Source organism: Ochotona curzoniae, unplaced genomic scaffold (assembly GCF_017591425.1).
Source record: "Ochotona curzoniae isolate NIBS_2020 unplaced genomic scaffold, NIBS_Ocur_1.0 patch106, whole genome shotgun sequence".
NCBI lineage: Eukaryota > Metazoa > Chordata > Mammalia > Lagomorpha > Ochotonidae > Ochotona > Ochotona curzoniae.
Genome location: NW_024466647.1, coordinates 286,959 through 306,248, shown reverse-complemented (window position 1 = coordinate 306,248; position 19,290 = coordinate 286,959). Strand labels below are relative to the sequence as shown.

General features: G+C 45.1%; 2 protein-coding genes across 3 annotated transcripts in view; one reads left to right on the top strand and one right to left on the bottom strand.

Moving 5' to 3' along the window:
- The first annotated feature begins 54 nt into the window (after window positions 1-54).
- LOC121166262 (coiled-coil domain-containing protein 121-like) lies at window positions 55-3,593 on the top strand. The gene is made up of 2 exons (XM_040995368.1): window positions 55-389; window positions 2,651-3,593. The coding sequence occupies exons 1-2, from the start codon at window positions 55-57 to the stop codon at window positions 3,591-3,593; spliced, it is 1,278 nt and encodes a 425-aa protein (XP_040851302.1).
- Window positions 3,594-9,034: 5,441 nt separating this feature from the next.
- LOC121166277 (zinc finger protein 512) overlaps window positions 9,035-19,290 on the bottom strand; it is a 32,701-nt gene continuing 22,445 nt past the window's right edge. For both annotated transcript variants that reach the window (XM_040995401.1, XM_040995402.1), the window contains 5 exons: window positions 17,623-17,817; window positions 15,423-15,524; window positions 14,562-14,624; window positions 12,548-12,646; window positions 9,035-10,543 (listed from right to left, as the gene is read on the bottom strand). In XM_040995401.1, the coding sequence (XP_040851335.1) occupies window positions 10,235-10,543; window positions 12,548-12,646; window positions 14,562-14,624; window positions 15,423-15,524; window positions 17,623-17,817 (768 nt within the window). In that variant the 3' untranslated portion in view covers window positions 9,035-10,234. The remainder of the gene's footprint in view (window positions 10,544-12,547; window positions 12,647-14,561; window positions 14,625-15,422; window positions 15,525-17,622; window positions 17,818-19,290) is intronic.

The following is a 19,290-nucleotide window of genomic DNA, read 5'->3' as shown; positions in this document are numbered from 1 at the left end:
AGAGAAGCAGCATTGACAGTCCCTGGCACCCCGGGGAGGGAGACGGGAGACGAGATGGGATCCCAAGGGCCAACCCCCCACAACCCGAAAAAGAGGGGCGTGCGGCTCTTTTTGGAATCCCAGAAAACAAGGACGGAAGACGCTAGGCCCCTACCCTCTAGAACCTGTTTTGCACCTGAGGAGATTAAACAGCTCCGGGCTGGACTGTCCAGACCTGGAACTAAATGGGATGCCTGGGGTTGCTGGGCAATGCGGAGACCGGTGGAGGCCCAAACCGACCAACTCCAAGAGCTTTCGACCTTCACAACTCCTAATGTGAGCGCCCGCTCCTCGGCCATCACCGCCCGTGAGCTGCGCGGTTGCAATAAAAGGCTGGACTCCAGGAGCCTGTGAGTGCGAAGTACAGCTTCCATGACCCCGGCAAGTCCCCGGGCGGATGCTGAAAGAGCTGGAAAAAGTATTCGTACTCCCCATCATCCAGCCTTTTTCTTCTGTAGCCTTGGATCTGGTTCCTAAGATCTGAGTTTCACACTTAGGTTCTGTCACTTATGATGACATCATAAATCTGTCTGCACCTGGTTGACAGAAAATATGTCCTGGGGCTATAGTGCTTGTCTGTTACGAATTGTCAGGTCGCACCCAGTCATTTTCACCCCTGGTTGTATTTCCCAAGCCTTGCAGAGTGTTTGGAATATGACAGGTCTCAAAAATAGTTTGTTGGGCGAGCGTTGTGGATGCATGCACCGCTGGGTTGAGCTAGCACTTGGGACATTGGCAATTCCCTGTCTCAGTGCCTGGGATCAAGTTCAGCGCTCACTTTCAGTCTAAAGAGCCATGCACCTAGCGAGCAGCCGCTGCTGGCCCAGGTGCCTGGGTTCTGTAAGGTCTTCTTTTCGGTATAAGCTCTTGACGGTTTGCCATCACAAGCCAAAATACCAGATGCGGTGAGCCATGCAAATTTTATTCCAGCAGGGAAGATGGCAGCGGAAACAGGAGCAGAAGCAAAGAGGGAGAGAGGTGTCTTCTTCCATACTGGCAAGAGGGCACTGAAAGAGAAGGGGGAGAGAAGAGGAGAGCAAGAAGAACCAGCGTGGCACGCACGAGGAGATTTCCTTTATGGCTGGGGGGAGGCATCATGGGGCTATGAGGGATTAGTGGGTAGCACCATGGGGTGGCCAATGACGGACTGGTGGTTAGCACCACCAGGTACAGTGCTATGAGGTTACAGCAGATTGGTGGGAACAAGGCTATGAGATTACAACAGATTGGCAGATAATCAAATTTGAACCTAAAGGGAGCATGTATGAATCTTAAGGAAGCCAGGACCTAGGGGAAGCAGATATTTTAAATGGTGCCAAGTCCAAAATGGCAGGAGTCTTCATGGCCAATGCTCAAGTTGCTCCTTACAGGTCCCTGCGACCCAGCTGAGCAATCCAGATGGGAATTCCTGGCTCCTGGCCCCGCCCTAGCAGTTGCAGGCATTTGGAAGATGAACCAGATTTGGGGAGATGTGTTGCCATTCAAATAAGTAAATAATCTTTATTTATTAAAGATTTATTTATTTTTATTGGAAAGTCAGATATACAGAGATATTCCGTCCGATGATTCATTCCCCAAGTGAGCACAACGGCCCGTGTTGAGCCAATCTGAAGCCAGGAGCTTCTTGGTCTCCTATGCGGGTGTGGGATCCCAAGGCTTTGGGCCGTCCTCCACTGCTTTCCCAGGCCACAAGCAGAGAGCTGGATGGGAAGTGTTGCTGCTGGGATTAGAATCGGTGCCCAAATGGGACCCTGACGTGTGCAAGGTGAGGACTTTAGCCGCTAGGCTGTTGCCACCTACTAGTCATTTTTTTTTAAATGCTTCATTGGATAAATAAAGGACAATTGTGGATTTAAAAATATATATATTTATTTATATTAGACAGTCAGATATACAGAGAGCAGGAGAAACAGAAAGTAAGATCTTCCATCTGATGATTCACTCCAAGAAGCCACAACAGCTAGAGCTGAGCCAATTCAAAGCCAAGAGTTCAGAGCCTCTTCATGGTCTCCCACGTGAGTGCAGGGTCCCAAGGCTTTGGGCTGTCCTCGACTGCATTCCCAGGCCACAGGCAGGGAGCTGGATGGGAAGTAGCAGGGATACTGGGATTAGAACCAGCGCCCATATGGGATCCCGGTGCGTGCAAGATGAGGACTTTAGCCAGTAGGCTATCGCACCAGGCCCCAATTGTGGAATTTTTTTTTTAATTATGAATTAAGGGCCCAGTTCATTGTCTCAGCGGCTAAATCCTCACCTTGCAAACACTGGGATCCCTTATGGATGCTGGTTTGTTTCCTGGCTGCTCCACTTCCTATCCAGCTGTCTGCTTGTGGCCTGAAAGCAGTCAGTGGATGATGATCCAAGCCCTTGGCACCCTGCACCTCCATGAGAGATCCAGAAGAAGTTCCCGGCTCCTGACTTTGGATCGGCTCAACTCTGGCTGTTGTGGACGCTTGGGAACCAAGCCAGCAGACTGAAGATCTTTCCCTCTGTCTTTCCTTCTCTGTGTAAATCAACCTTTCCAATGCAAATAAATATTTTAAAATATATAAATTCAATTTTCACAAAAAAAAAACTGATTAAAGAAATGTTTCCTTTGTTCTTCTTGCAGGTTTCCTGAAAGTCCCAAAAGTCCCCCTCTGTCCTATCTCAGTTTAATAAACAGTCTTCTACAGCCTCACAAGCGAACTAATGTAGAAAATCGGATCCGGAAAAGAATGGCAAGGGTGAGGGAGCTGGACACGCAAATCAAAGAAGCTCGGACCCAGCAGCAGATCCTACTGCAAGACACCCGGCAGCTGCACAGGGAAAAGCTGCACTTCCAGGCTGAAAACACGTTCTTTCTGGAATACCTGACCCACAAGACTGAAGAATTGGCCAAGGAGCCCACGAAGCTGTGGACAGAGTACATCCAAGAAAGTGGGGCAGTCAAGAGGCGGAGACAAAGATTAACCTCCAAATATGCCAAGAAGCTGTCGGTGCTGAAAGCTGAGCTGCTGCAGAAGAGAAAAGCACAAGCCCGCCTGAAGCAGCAGCTGCAAGAGCTGAAAGATGTTTCGCTCTTGAAGGAGAAACAGGACCTGCAGATCCAGAAACTACAGGAGGAGCAGAGCAGAATCGAAGCCCAGAGCGCCAGCGAGAGACACGCTCAGTTCCTCAAAGAAAAGGCCTTGTTAGAGAAACAACTGAATGAGCCTGATGCGAGGCTCTTGGATAAGAAACAGAGGAAGGAGCATCAGGAGAAGGCCCAGGCCTTGAGATCAGCAGCAAAGCGGTCCCATTTAAAGTTCTGCCAGGGCGTGCACATGGAGAACCAGTGCTTACTCAAGGAATGCCGGCAGCTGAAGCAGCAATCCTGGAAACTGGAGGCGAGGCAGAGCCGGTTAGAAAACCAGAAGCAGCAGCTGGAGCAGGGACAGTGGTTTGTGCAGAGCTTGCTGCGTGGCAGGCAACAGCTGCAAAAAAGGCGGAATGGATGCCCTCGGGGCCAGGGTGCCCCCCAGACTGCACCGAGTCAAGGAAAAACAGCCCACAGTAATTCTTGTAGTTCCTAATAGGGAACACTTGTGAATTCACATTGTCATGGCAGAGCTTAAGTATTGCTACAAATGATCAGGTGCTTTTTCCTAGCAGTCTTGTGAAGTGACCTGCTTCCTTTAACTAATTCTTTATAAAATGTCCTTATGTTGATAAAAGACATTCCACAAATTCTCAACTAACCTAACAGACATCACCATCTGCCAAACACCCACCCATTAAACTACCCCCCAAAACACCAGCTTGAGGAAGTGAATGCAAAACAATTTAGGTTCACCTAGCCACGTTAGATTTCTTTATAGAGAAAATACCAGCAAAGACAGAATATCAGACTGAACAGTGCTTTCTGCTCTATAAACAAAGATCAGCTCATTTGTATTCCTTTTGGCTAACTTAGCAGAAAAAGTTCCTTTTACAAGTTTCTGCCAGTGGTCAGACAGCTCCTTTTACCAATTTCTCACGCATGAAAAAGTTACCTGGTAACAGCAAGCTCACTAAAAGCTAGGTAGACTTTTTCATCTTAACTGTGAATAAAATGAACATATATGAGGAGTTGCATGGGGACATCTATTAAATTGCCTCCTACCAAACCATTTTCTTTGAAAAAAAATCTTTTTAGCTTAAACAGGTGATAGGATGCCTCTGCTTGTTTCAGGAAAATTTACCAAAAATATTTAGACTTAAGAATTTTTTTTTTCAGACTGAAGAATCTTGCGCCACCCCTTTCCTCACCAACATTCTAAATTTAAAGATAGGGAAAATGCTTAAAATGTTATATATACATAACAACTGTTGTCATTTGATGTCATCCATTTATCCCAGGTGCAATCTACAGTACACCAAGTTCCTGTGGCAATGTACGGCATCCATTTAGGCCCATTTAATAGAAATTTATATAGACTTTTAAGGCAGTTTTTTTTTTAACGTTTTTTGACAAAGTGAGGTATGCCCAATAACTTATTTATTTATTTATTTAAGATTTATTTTTATTACAAAGTCAGATATATAGAGAGGAGGAGAAATAGAGAGGAAGATCTTCCATTCAATGATTCACTCCCCAAGTGAGCACAACGGCTGGTGCTGTGCCAATCCAGAGCCAGGATCCAGGAACTTCTTCCGGGTCTCCCACACGGGTACAGGGTCCCAAAGCATAGGGCCGTCCTCGGCTGCTTTCCCAGGCCACAAGCAGGGAGCTGGATGGGAACCCATAACTTATTTAAATGCTGAATCCAAACATAACATAAACCCATATTTAACATTGCTCTTCTTTGGGAAAATACAATTAATTTTATTTTCCAGAAATTCTCAGTGATGGAAAACTTGTTTCCTCAATTTTCATTTTTATGTATTGATGCTTTATTTACATGTAAAATCAACTCACTTAAAATGACTTAGGATCCTCTCAATGTGCTTTTTAACAATTTTTGTTAAATATGTAGCAACTTAAGTCATTATACATCCTTGGGTTTTTTTTTTTTTCCTTAGCCTATTCCAATCCACAACCTGATTGTCCATTATGAGATACGGCTAGAATTATGAAATACTATAAAAGCTGTAAAATTACTTGGAGCTTCTGCGTTACAAATAAATCAACTCAAAGTATGGGCAAAGCAAGTTAAAGAATACATCAGGTGTCCCACTTATATGATTTGGAAATATGTATAATGACACCTTGTTGCTAGATGTGTATATGGACATAAAGATCTGCATAGGGCTGTTAGATATCAGACTTAGGATAGTGTTTCTAGGGGTCCACATGGACTAGAGCTGAATTTTTTTTAATTATCTTATTTTGATAATCTTTACATAGTTGATTAGGGCACAAAGGGTTAAGGGCTAAAAGAAAGTGGTAAGTCCATTCCTTCCACATTTTCTCTTTTTCTGTATTATTATTATTTTTAAAGATTTATTTATTTATTTATTTATTAAGATTTATTTTTTTTATTTTTTTTTTATTGGAAAGGCGGATATGCAGAGAGGAAAGACAGAGAGGAAGATCTTCCCTTTGATGATTCACTCCCCAAGTGAGCCCAATGGCCGATACTATGCCAATCCGAAGCCAGGAGACTCTTCTGGGTCTCCCACACAGGTGCAGGCTTTGGGCCATCCTCGACTGCTTTCCTGGGCCACAGGCAGGGAGCTGGAAGGGAAGCAGGGCTGCCGGGATTAGAACCGGCGCCCAGGGCCTGGCGCGGTGGCGCAAGTGGTTAAAGGTCCTCACCTTGCACGCCCGGGATCCCATATGGGCGCCGGTTCTAATCCCGGCAGCCCCGCTTCCCTTCCAGCTCCCTGCCTGTGGCCTGGGAAAGCAGTCGAGGACAGCCCAAAGCTTTGGGACCCTGCACCCGCATGGGAGACCTGGAAGAGGCTCCTGGCTTCAGATCGGCATAGTATCGGCCTGTTGCGCTCACTTGGGGAGTGAATCATCGGACGGAAGATCTTCCTCTCTGTCTCTCCTCTCTGTATATCCGCCTTTCCAATGAAAAAATAATAAAAATAAATCTTTAAGAACCGGCGCCCATATGGGATCCCGGGCGTGCAAGGCAAGGACCTTAACCACTGCGCCACCATGCCGGGCCCAAGATTTATTTATTTTTATTGGAAAGACAGATATACAGAGAGGAGGAGAGACAGATCTTCCGTCCGATGATTCACTCCCCCTGAAACCAGGATCCAGGAACTTCTTCTGCGTACCCCACATGCGGGTGCAAGGTCCCAAGAATTTGGGCTGTCTGTGACTGCTTTCCCAGGCCACAAGCAGGGAGCTGGATGGGAAGTGGAGCTGCCGGGATTAGAACCAGTGTCCATATGGGATCCTGGTGCGTTCAAGGCAAGGACTTTAGCTGTTAGGCCATGCCGCCGGGTCCTCTGTATTATTTTTTAAGGTTTATTTTATTTTATTGCAAAGTAGGATATACAGAGAGGAGGAGAGACAGATGTTTCGTCCGATGATTTACTCCTAAGCAGTCACAATGGCAAGAGCTAAGCCAATCCAAACCCAGGAACCCATAGCCTCCTCCAGGTCTCCCATGTAGGTGCAGGGTCCCAAGGCTTTGGGCTGTCCTCCACTGCTTTCCAAGGCCATAAGCAGGGAGCTGGATGGAAGGGGGGCCACTGGGATTAGAACTGGTGTGTATATGGGATCCCAGCGCATGCAAAGTGAGGACGTTAGCTGGTAGGTCACCTCGTCGGGCCATGGAATTTAGTTAATATTGTGTAAGATGGATATGAATTGATGGATGTTTCTGGTGTCTGAAATATTTTTTTAATCTTTATTTTTAAAATTTTTTCTTTAAGATTTATATTTTTAAATTTTTATTGGAAAAGCAGATATACAGAGAGGAGAGACAGAGAGGAAGATCTTCTGTCCGATGATTCACTCCCCAAGTGAGCGCAACGGCCGATGCTATGCCCAGCTGAAGCCAGGATCCAGGAACTTCCGGTATCGTACACGCGTGTGCAGGGTCCCAAGGCTTTGGGCTGTCCTTGACTGCTTTCCTAGGCCACAAGCAGGGAGCTGGATGGGAAGTGGAGCTGCTGGGATTAGAACCAGCGCCCATATGGGATCCTGGTGCATTCAAGTGAGGACTTTAGCCACTAGGCCACACCACCGGGCCCTGAAATCTTTTAAAAGTGTTAACTGCTTGGGGCCTGGCGTGATAGTGTCGCAGCTAAAGTCTTCACCTTGAACATGCCGGGATCCCATATGGGCGCTGGTTCTAATCCCAGCAGCTCCACTTCCCATCCAGCTCCCTGCTTGTGGCCTGGGAAAGCAGTCACAGGCAGCCCAAATTCTTGGGACCCTGCACCCACATGGGAGACTTGGAAGAAGTTCCTGGCTCCTGGCTTTGGATTGGCTCAGCTCCAACCATTGCAGCCACTTGGGGAGTGAATCATCAGATGGAAGATCTTCCTCTTTGTCTCTCCTCTTGTCTATATATCTTTGTAATAAAAATAAATCTTTTTAAAAAAAAAAGTGTTAACTGCTTGTATAAGGAACCTTTCTTATGTCATCTTAAGCTTGTATTTTCCTCACCCTATAGTGAAAAGCATTTACAGAAATGGCAGGAGTGACAGAGATCTTCCATGCACTGGTTCACGCCCTAAAAGGCAGCAACAACCACGGGCTTCACCCTGGTTTCCCCACACCACGCAGCAGGGGTCCAAGCCCTGGGCCATCCTCTGCTGCTTTCCCAGATGCTAGATCAGAAGTGGAGCAGCTCAGACCCAAATCAATGTTTTTATAGGATACCAGCATTACAGGCAGTGGTTTAACTTCATGTGCCATAATGCAAGCTCCTAGACCTTTATTTCCTGCTTACTGGTTGGGAAGTAGCTCTTCCTCATAATGGCATGTAGTAATCTTTCATTTCATGCCCTCCAATCCCTCTGAGTCCCATCTTCCTGGTATCTAGCCAGAGGAAGGGAAACAAAAGCAAAGAGGTGTACTCTCATCCTTAACAGCTCCATCCGGCAAGCAGCGCCCATCATGCTCAGATTCCATGGGAAGGATGTTGGCTGACTAGTTCTTCACCACAGAGGAGAGGAATTAGGGGCACAACTGGGAAACGTAATCTAGCCATGTGTCCTCCTAGGCAGGAGATTTTGGTAGAAGGCTGGGAGTCCTTCATGAACACCTGCAGTATCTACTGTTACCTGTGCTGCAGTAAACATCCTTGCTCACAGCTCTCGATGTACCTGGGCAATAGGAGGGTCTCTGTATACACCGAAGATGGGGAAGTATATCAATGACAGCAGGTACTGCCAAGCTGTTTGCTTTGCTCCACAACCTACATAGAGCTAATACTGTTGGACTTCATTTGTTAGTCAATTAAAAAAAAAATTTTTTTTTAAAGTCTCTCTCAGTGTGATTAGGATTATCCATGTTGAGTTCTGCTGATCTCTGATCTTACAAAGAAAAAAGGATCCTAAAAGAGCCTGGGCAAGTTTCCCATTGTGATTGATTTAATTCTCGGATGGCAGATTTCAAGGGTGAAAAAGATTACTGCACAACTGCCTTTGGAACGGAGTCTGAGCTCCTCCCTATCGCTTCCCAGCTTCTACCCCAGAGTGTCACCAGGAGTCAAAAAACAACTGCGAACAGGATTCTAACAAGTGTCATTTATTTCTTTTGTCATTGCCAAACATTCCCCAAGTCTTACTCACCAGAAATAAACATAGCTTCTTCATCTTTCCTCCCTGACAACCTTCATGGACTGAAAGGGCTTTAAGGGGTAACTTTGAATGGTGTAGCTCAGATACACCATTTCCTTCACTTGTTTCAATGTGGCCTATTCTGGCAGTATCCAAGTCTGAATGCTCCCTTGTTTGAAAGTGGTCTTCACAAAAGCCCACATTTTAAAGCTATTTGGAGGAGCACGGAGAACAGAGTGGTAATACGCCTTTCAGATCTTGGAAAGGTTGTACTTGTCCATATCAGGATTCTTGTTTTATACAGCATCTGCCACAAAATAGGCAAGGATACGTAAGACCTATTCTTTACGTAAAAGGGGAAGAAAATCCAGAAACACGACAACAAAGCTGCTCTAACAAATGCTCTAGAGAAAGCCACCCTAATGCACAAATAGCCCGGGCAACATGAGCAGGCATGAGGTACAGAGAGAATCCTTCTTTCCAGCTGCAGAACAGTAGCTGCGCTGGTACCATAGTCTTAGGACATAGAGAGGACAGAACTCCATATATAAAAGCGCACAGAAGGACAACATACTCAGAAAATTCAGAGACAGAGGTTGGCTAAGGGGATCAGTAAGGACTTGGTGTGGGGTGCAGATGAACAAGTGAGGTAAAAAGTCCAGGAGAGAAGGAATGCACACCTTCATTTCCAACCTCAGTAGCATCACCAGGAGCACTGTGTCAACACTTCAGGGTAATGTATTTCTCCATCTTTAAAGCCAAGGTGGCAAAAGCAAGCTTCGAGGGGCACTGAAAAGAGCAACAGTAATGGTGGGGTAGTATTTATTGCTGCTTCTAATTTTTCTTTCTAGTCATTTTAATTCTGAGGACACTCCTAACGCTGCTTGTCATGTCCCAGTTTAGCTAGTGTAGAGAGGTCCTAGCTCCTATATCCATTTTCTTATTTTCAATCCTAAAACCACAGTGAATTCAAACAGCCTCTGTAAAGCCTGTTTCCAAGGAGACAAGGTATTACATGAGTGGCAACAGTTCTAGCTTCTAGGCATACTGTATCACAAACACAAAATGACAGATCAGTTACGGTTTTAAAAATGAGCTTAAGCTGTTTTTTAACCTAGACAATGGAGCAGCTACTAAATCAATGGATCTTTCAAGAACATTCTATACCCCAGGAAGGAAAAAACAACAGAACAAGTTTCTTAGTCTTGTACAGGGCAAAAGAGGCCTATACTTGGCCTTAAGAAGCAGCTCTTTGGGCAAGGGAAGAGAAAAACAAAGAGGACTCCAACAAGGAATAGCAGGAAAGCCTACTAAAACAGGAGGGAAGGAAAAGCGAAGAAGTAGGGAAGACAATGAAATTTACACAGGAGGAAGGAGCTGAGAAAGTACCAGCCTTACACAGAGAGCTGGAAGCATCTTCCCACAGCCCCCGACTCAGCTCTCCCCACACAGGTCCTGGGGCAGCAGCATCCCATCCACACTCCTGGGAGGGCGTTCACTCTGCCTATTTCCTTCCTCGTTTGTGATTAGTCTTTGGGACCTTGGCCTTCTGGAACTGGGCTGGCACTGGCTCCTGCTCTGGCTCCTTACAGGAGGCTGACACTGTCAGGTCCTCATTGCTCCTCCTCTGATCCTTTCCTACTCTAACACTCAGCTCGGGGTCAGGAAGCTCAGGGCCAGGCTGCGGCCGCCTTCTCAGAGATCTTCGGCTCCGCTGCTGCTGCCTCCGCTTTTCCTCCTCTTGCTGCCGCTGCTTTATCTTCATCAGCTTCTCAAAACTTTTGGTTGTTGTTGGGTTTACAACAAACCAATCCTAGAGAGGCAAAATCGGAACATCATCAGGTCAGAAATATCAAGAGCATAAAGCAAGAGCAGAGGCAGAAGTTTTTAGGATAAAGGACTATCCAGGCCAGAATACACAAAAAGACACGGAACAGTATCTTAGAATTGTGCATTTTTTACCAGAAGAACTCAACATAGAGCAGCTCTAAAAAGTTAATACTGTTTTTGACAGGAGTGAGTGTTGATCATTTACTAAAGCGATCTACATGAGCCACATGAGGCTTTCCATTTCACAGTACTGTAGGGGTGAGGAACATGAATGCCGCTGCGGGATCCCCTGGGTGAAAATCCCAACTCTAGCTGTGTGCCCGCAGGCAAATGATTCAGCTTCTTTAGCACTCAATTTTAAGTTAAGGGGAGAGAACAGGAAAACCAGTCAGGAAGTACTTCTTGAATACTTGATTCACTTGAATTTAATCAAGTGATCTGCTCAGTCACATCTATCAACTTAAAGGACATAGCAAGGAGAGACCAACACCATCACAGGCTGTAATCAGGAGGCTCCAGAATGTGGACAACTATGACAAATGACATGGCTTTTTAAAAAGACCTTCAGAAAAGCTGTAAAGTGAGAGAGTTCACAAAAGTAAAGTGAACACTTGGATTTACAATGCTAATCTCTTCATTCTTTTCTTCTTTCCTTTTCTCTGGGTTGATCCACTTGCAGGCAGCCTGCACACATCATGACATTGCATAGTACAGGCTTAATTCGCATGCACCTGCCCAAGGACAAGGTGTTCTGCACAACTACAGTACGATGATCACATGTGGGTGATCAAATGTCGGAATGTCAACATTCATACCATTATTTAACACAGTCTATTCTTATATCCCCAATTCTAAATGTATTTTAAAAAAAAGCTACTGGGGGCAGGGATTTGGAGTAGCACTTAAGACACCACTGGGGAAGCCCATTTTTGTATCAGAGTCCTTAGGTTTGAATCCCAACTCCAATCCTAACTGATTCCAGCTTCCTGCTAACATCCATCCTGGGAGGCAGGCATGAAGGCTCAAATAACTGGGTCCATGAAAGCCACAGGGGAGACCTGGACTGAGTTCCCAGCTCACAGATTCAGTCTGGCACAGCCTCAGCTGTTGCAGAAATTTGGGGAATTAATATGGATGGGAGATTCTCCCTCTTTCTCTCTGTAACTCTGCCTTTCAAATAAAAATAAATAAAGCTTAAAGCCTGAGGGAAAAAAATATATTAAAATTTGTTTCTGGGGCCTGGCGCAATAGCCTAATGGCTAAGGTCCTTGCATTGCATGTATTGGGAATAGGGGAGCTAGTTCTAATCCCAGTGGCTCCACTTCCCATCCAGCTCCCTGTTTGTGGCCTGGGAAAGCATTGGAGAATGACCCAAAGCCTTGGGACTCTGCACCAGCATGGAAGACCTGGAAGAAGTTCCTGGATCCTGGCTTCAGATCGGCTCAGTTCTGGCTGTTGTGGTCACTTGGGGATTGAATCATTGGACAGAATATCTTCCTCTCTGTCTCCCCCCTCTGTGTATCTTCCAATAAAAATAAATCTTCAAAAATAAATAAACAAATTTTCCTTTGTAAAGTTTTATTTATTGGTAGTTTTCACTTGAAAGGCAGAACAAGAGAGAGACATTTTCCTCCACATCTGCTCCTTCCCTCCCCAGACCCCGACCCATGGTGGGGGCCATGCTAACAGCCCTCACCTGCTGCCTCCAGACTGCAGGTTAGCAGGAAGCAGGACCAGACGCAGAGTAGGGACCTGAACGCAGACTCTACAGGATGGGACACAGGCGCCCCCGCCAGCCAACATCTATCCCTACCAGTACACAATTTTCACAAACTTTCTGAAAATCCCTTATATAATTACTTACAGAGCGAATTTTACAGAGTATTTTTAATGCTAATGTCTCTGCTCTTTACAGTTCCTTAAGTTCATGGCTTACATACGGGGTCTACAAGATTGCAAAAACATGGTGAGCAAGCAGAGACCTCACCTCGGCGTGCACAGAGTTGATGTGATACTTGACACCACTCTCTGACACAAATTCTTTTTGACATAGAAGACACCTATATTTTCCAGCCACAAAGTTTCCCTATTTCCAAGAGAAACAGAAAACAGAATTATTAATAAAATCAACACAGACCTGGTCTGCTTGTAAAGATCATTAGTGAAAAGAAGAGATTCTATTTCGTCAAAGTTAAGGAAGAAAAAGATTTAAAACAGCTTATACACACACACACACACACTCATATATACTTTGTCCAAATTGGACAAACAATCATCCAAATAAATCCTACAAAAGAAAGAAAACAAACACAAAAACAAAAACCAAATCCTAATCCTAATGCAATCCTTACCGAACACACACCACAGCTCCACCAGGGCCCCAAGTCCTCCCACTCTTCTTATGTCAGAAAGCACAATTCTATGATTTCCTATGCTCCTTTCACTCCCAGGTTCTCCTGGTTTGTTCCCTAAAATAAGCCAGACTCCCCAAATTCACTGAATAACTGTTCCCACTATACTCCACTGTTGCAAAACATACCTCAGAAGCCCAGAATTAGAAGAGTAACATCGGGCTCAGCACAGTACCCTAGTGGCTAAAGTCCTCACCTTGCATGCAATGGCATTCCATATGGGCACCGGTTCTAATCTCGGCAGCCCCGCTTCCCATACAGTTCCCTACCATATGGGCACTGGTTCTAATCCCGGCAGCCCAGCTTCCCATACAGCCCCCTGCCTATGGCCTGGGAAAACAGTTGAGAACGGCCCAAAGACTTGGGGCCCTACAACCATGTGGGAGACCTGGAGGAAGCTCCTGGCTCCTGACTTTGGATTGGCTCAGTTCTGGCCATTGCGGCCACTTGGGGAGTGAATCAACAGATGGAAGATCTTCCTCTCTGTCTCTCCTCCTCTCTGTATATCTGACTTTCCAACTAAAAAAAAATTAATTAAGGAAAAAAAAAGAGTAACATCCGTAACACCTAGGTTAAGGATCAAGATGAGAAACTCCTCAGCAAGTCTGCACCAATGTTTTGATGCCTCTAACTCCATTGTTCAATTTTCTCCGCCCCCAGCCCCTGCGCCCTCCCGCAGGCTTGAGGTTGCCATGGTGCTCATTTTGGGTGAGGAGACATTGCTGAATGGGACTGGAAAATGGTAGCAATTCCCTTGACTAGTGGGTTGTAGGACAGCTGGGTCAACATGGAAAAGATTCAGTGAAGTGAATGGCTGTTAGACTGGTACCTTTCCCACCTCCCCTCCCCAGAGGCCAGGGAAATTCAAATGAGTTTAGAGGGTCTTCATGAACCCTGAGAGAAAAATGCATGTTAAGCTCATTCTCAGAAGAGCAAGGCCCAATGAGATTGGGCAGATCCAGAGAGGGAGAGCCTCCGGAAGAAAGTGAGTCCCTGGGAAGGACTCAGAACTCAGACATTTTTCCTCCTGTTTCTCAACTGGTAAGACTTACAGGTTGTGGGCCTGGCATGATAGCGTAGTGGTTAAAGTCCTCGCCTTGCACGCACAGGGATCCCATATGGGCGCCAGTTCTAATCCCGGCAGCTCCACTTCCCATTGAACTCCCTGCTTGTAGCCTGGGAAGGCAGCAGAGGACGGCCCAAAGCCTTGGGACCCTGCACCCATGTGGGACACCCGGAAGAGCTTCTGGCTCGTGGCTTGGGACTGGCTCAGCTCCAGCCATTGCAGCCACTTGCGGGGCGAATCATTGGACGAAGATCTTCCTCTCTGTCTCTCCTCTTCTCTATATATCCGCCTTTCCAATGAAAATAAATAAATCTTAAAAAAAAAAAAAAAGACTTATAGGTTGTGTTGGCTTTTATGTATTCTTAGACATATTCTGGCATCCTACCCAGTAACACAGCAAAAATCTGAAGCACCCTCAGAGGCAACAGTAACCAGGATGACCAACTGTTCACCTAAACTGAATCCTCTTCCATGTCAGACTATTTTGAAGGATATGTTAACATTAAGTTTAAACAGTTACAAACCAATGTGCAAGAGCCCAGGTGAGCTTTAAGACCAGACACACTACTGTAGACGGCCTCACAACCCTGAAAAGGAGAAAAGAGAATGTGAACACGATGTCCAACAGCATCCAGCTCAACACAAGCCATCTAGTTATTCATGCCGGTCCACCACACATATGTGGAGGGAAAAGACAAATGGTTACACAAATTGAACCAAAAAGGACTCCACGAACAAGTCAAGGAGAGGTACAATAAAAAGGAAAAGGTGAACATGCTTTTTACAAATACATGATTCTGTTCCCTGGCACTCTCTCTGGCACTCAAGGGAAATAGAAAAACTGGAAGGTTGTTTTAAAACTACTTTAATAGTGACAATGTCTCCGTTTACAGTCCCTCGCCATGGAGTGCTGCCTACACAGGCATGGCAGTGTCAAGAGGCCTGAAGCCTCTGCCACCATGGACAGCCTGCCCTCCCTCGGAAGCTGCACTTGCCCTTTGATTCCTTTGATCGATACAATGCCATAAAAGCCACTACAAAAAATCTGCATTGACAGAAAAGACAAGTCAGTTGCTTGGGAGTCCAGCTACCCCGCAGAAGACAGGCCACAGGCAAAGCCAAGGACCCTGCCAGGTGAGGTTGCAGAGAAGCCAATGAGAGTCCCAGCTGAGATTTCTGCTGAACGCACTCCTAGAGGTATTCCCAGCTGACACCACATACCACAGCAGAAATATCCTGCTGGCCTCTGGAAGAATCACTGATCCAGAGACTTGTGGACAAAGTAATGATTGCTTTAAGACACCAAGATTTAGGTTTTTCATCACAAAGGAATAAACACTGAAACGAGCAAATGCTAGACCAACAATTACTGAACACATGGGTACCTGGTTAGGACACTGAATACGATGGTACTTCTTGATATCTGACTTCCATTTGTGCAGCACTTCCTGGCTGAAGGTAGGGAGCCCAGGACGAGTGTATTTTAACTACAAGACAAGAAATATTTTATAATTAAAGGAATCCAACACCCAACCAGAATATCACAAAAGCTTCATATCTAATTTCTCATGTTACATAATTCTGGAATCTACAAATGTAATTTCATATATAAAAAACTGAAGACATAAGATCCTCTTAAGTTCCTGAATGACTAGATGTGTATAACCAACTGCTGTTTAGTCTCAGAAAAACCTGACTTTCAGCAAAGGACCAAATATAATGATCTACAGTTAGAGGGAAAAAAAAAATCAGAGCAGTAAACAAAGGCCAATTTTTTTTTGTTGTTAAAAGGTAAAATATGTATTTGCACATTTAACAGAAATATATGAATAAAATGCAGGCCAATATGTTAACTCACATAGTTTGTAGTTGGTACAGAATTTTTTAATGGTTTTAATATTTTTTTCCTGGCTCTCTTAATTCCTAGCATTTCCTTAATGATTGTATGCCTTTTTCACTATTTTTAATTTCATTTTTTTTCAAAGATGTATTTGTTTTTATTGCAAAGTCATATACACAGAGAGGAAAAGAGACAGAGAAGAAGATCTTCCGTCCAATGATTCACTCCCTAAGTGACCTGAACGGCAGGTGCTGCATTGATCCGAACCCAGGAGCCCAGATCCTCTTCTGGGTCTCCCATGCGGTGCAGGGTCCCAAGGCTTTGGGCCATCCTTAATTGCTTTCCTAGGCCACAAACAAGGAGCTGGATGAGAAGTGGAGCTGCCGGGATTAGAACCGGCGCCCATATGGGATCCCTGTCCGTTCAAGGCAAGGACTTCAGCCACTAGGCCACTGCACCAGACCCTCAATTTTTTAAAGATCTATTTATTTTTATTGGAAAGTCAGATTTACAGAGAGGAGAGACAGAAAGAAAGATCCTTTATTTGCTGGTTTACTCCTCAAGTGGCACCAAAGGCTGGAGCTGAGGTGATCCAAAGCCAGGAGCCAGCAGCTTCTTCTGGGTCTCTTGTAGGAGGACAATTGATTGGATCTATAGGATTAGTTCACAAAACAGAGAGATATCTCCAGGCAAGGTGTGAGAACTGCATAATCTATATGTAAATTTCTCAAACCCTCCTCCCTTATCCCATGTGACCCTCAGTCTACAAAAGCCTGATACTACTAACAAACTTAGGCTGTTGACTGACAGTCAGTAATCCAGGTATGATTATCATCTCCATGCACCAAGGTCATGCTGCCAGACAGCGAACAGTCTCCCACGCAAGGGCAGGGTCCCAAGGCTTTGGCCCATCCTCTGCTGCTTTCCCAGGCCACAAGCAGGGAGCTGGAGGGAAGTGGAACAGCTGGGACATGAACTGGCACCCATAAGGAATCCTGGTGCTTACAAGGTGAGGATTTAGCTTTTGAGCCATAATACCTAGTCCTCTGAAACTCTTGTTGCTATCCTGGATAATAATAGGTCCTTAACTCTAACCTTAGTCTTTGTGTTATATATCCAGTCAATGCTTTACCAGCACTACCACAGAGTCATATACCCAGCTTCCTTTTTGCTTAATGAATGCTCCTCCCCTGTAAGATCTATTATAATCCAAGGGCTTTCAAACGGGCCCTGCGCCCCTCAGAAGCATGCTTGAAAACATGTAAGAGAATGACTAACGCAACAAGCAGAAAGCCAAGTAAAAAGCCTTCTTTGGGCTTGTCATCCCCAGTTACTTGGAGCAAATAAGTTTTTAGTTATTTTATACACTGATGTTTTTCTCAACTTTAATTTTGAAACAAAACGGAGAACAATAAAAACAAACTGAAACCACTTAACCAAATAGCAAGTATGTATGCACTAACACATGGACACACTCAACAGAAACTGAAGCTGGGAATTTGGGCTCTCTCTGGAAGTGGTCTAGAATTAAAGAGGGAACCTTAAGGAACTTTTGAAATACAACGTCCTTCTAGGACATTCCTTGAATTCAAACCTGATGCTGGCTCAAACATAATCCATCTCCGAGGAAAAAGCAGTAAATACTGCTTATCATGCACACATTCCAGTGAATTGACCTTGCTTTACACAGTAAAGCACAATGTCAAACACAATGGTTTCACAATCAGTACGGGTCACCACATCACCTTCCGATCGTCGGGGACCAGATCCTGAAGCACCTTCCTCTTGGGCCACTCCTTGGCCAGTTCGGCAGAGGCTAGCTCCTGCAGGTGGTACACTGCGATTTTGGCAGACCGTCTCTGAACTCGGCCCCCACTCTTTGGCTCCAGGCTCATGTCCTTTAAGCACTCTGCCTGTCCCGATTCTGGAAAGAAGGAGATCTGCAAGAGTGAGACAGAGCAAAACACAGGCCTGGTAAGTGGCTTTCATCACAGCCAACGACGAAACGCTGCTCTGAGAATCAAAAGAGCTATTGATAAGCTTCCTGATCACCAAAATTAAGCTCCATCATATTAACGCACATTTTATTGGCACAGAAAAGCATCGTAACAGGATAAAAGCAGTTCTTTTGTAGTAAAAGTGGCTAAGTTTGAACACACTCAATCCATAATTCACAACACAGTAAAAATATTAGCTGTAAATAGATCATAGTCATAAGTGCATGATATAAAACTTTCTCAAAGAAAGCATGGGAGAACATTTTTATGATCCTAGATGTGAAGCTAACAGGTACTTAAAAAAGTTTGTGGAAAATGAAATTTCAAAGGGTATTTTTGTACAAAGACTTTTTAAATCCACACATATAAGTATTTACGTAAGAGAATTTAAAATTTATGTTCACATTAAAAACAATTATGTAGGGTCCGGCACAATAGCCTAGCGGCTACAGCGCTTGCCTCACCTTACATGTATATAGTCAGATAACTGCTATACCATCAAAACAGAGAAAAGGGCCTGGCGCGATAGCCTAATGACTAAAGTCCTCGCCTTGAACATGCTGGGATCTCATATGGGTGCTGATTCTAATCCCAGCAGCCCCGCTTCTCATTCAGCTCCCTGTTTGTGGCCTGGGAAAGCAGTCAAGGACGGCCCAAAGTCTTGTGACCCTGCATGGGAGACCAGGAAGAAGCTCCTGGCTCCTGGCTTCGGACTGGCTCAGCTCTAGCTGTTGCGGTCACTTGGAAAGTGAACTATCGGATGGAAGATCTTCCTCTCTGGCTCTCTTCTCAGCATATCTGCCTTTCCAATAAAAATAAACAAATCTTAAAAAAAAAACTCACGTAAATGTTTATACCAGCTTTAGTCACAACTGCCAAAAACTGGGCGTAACTCCAATGTCCTTCAATTGAAGAAGACAATCAACAAGTGAAGCATGAATACAATGGAATCCTGGTCAGAAATACACAGGAATTAGTGACACATGCCAACACGTGGGTGAATCTCACATGCTTTATCCTAAGTAGAAGAAGCTGGATTCAAAAGGATACAGATGGCCTAAACAAGGCAAAACAACAGGGACAGAAAGATCAGTGGCTGCCGGGGCAATAAGAACTAACTTCAGAGGACATCAAGGCTATCTTTGAAAAAGACTCATCTATGTATTTGGAAGATAGAGTTAGAGAAAGAGAAAGAGACAGAGAGAGCTTCCATGTGCTAACTCACTCCCAAAACGGCTGTAAGGGCTGGGGCCGAACCAGGCCCATATTTACAGTGGAGCCCAGAACTCCACTCAGGTCTCGCACAGGAGAGCAGGGTCCGAGGATTTGGGTCACCCGCTGCTGCCTTTCCAGGGCGTTAGCAAAGAGCTGGACGACAAGCAGAGCAGCTAGACGTCAACCCGTGCTCACACGAGA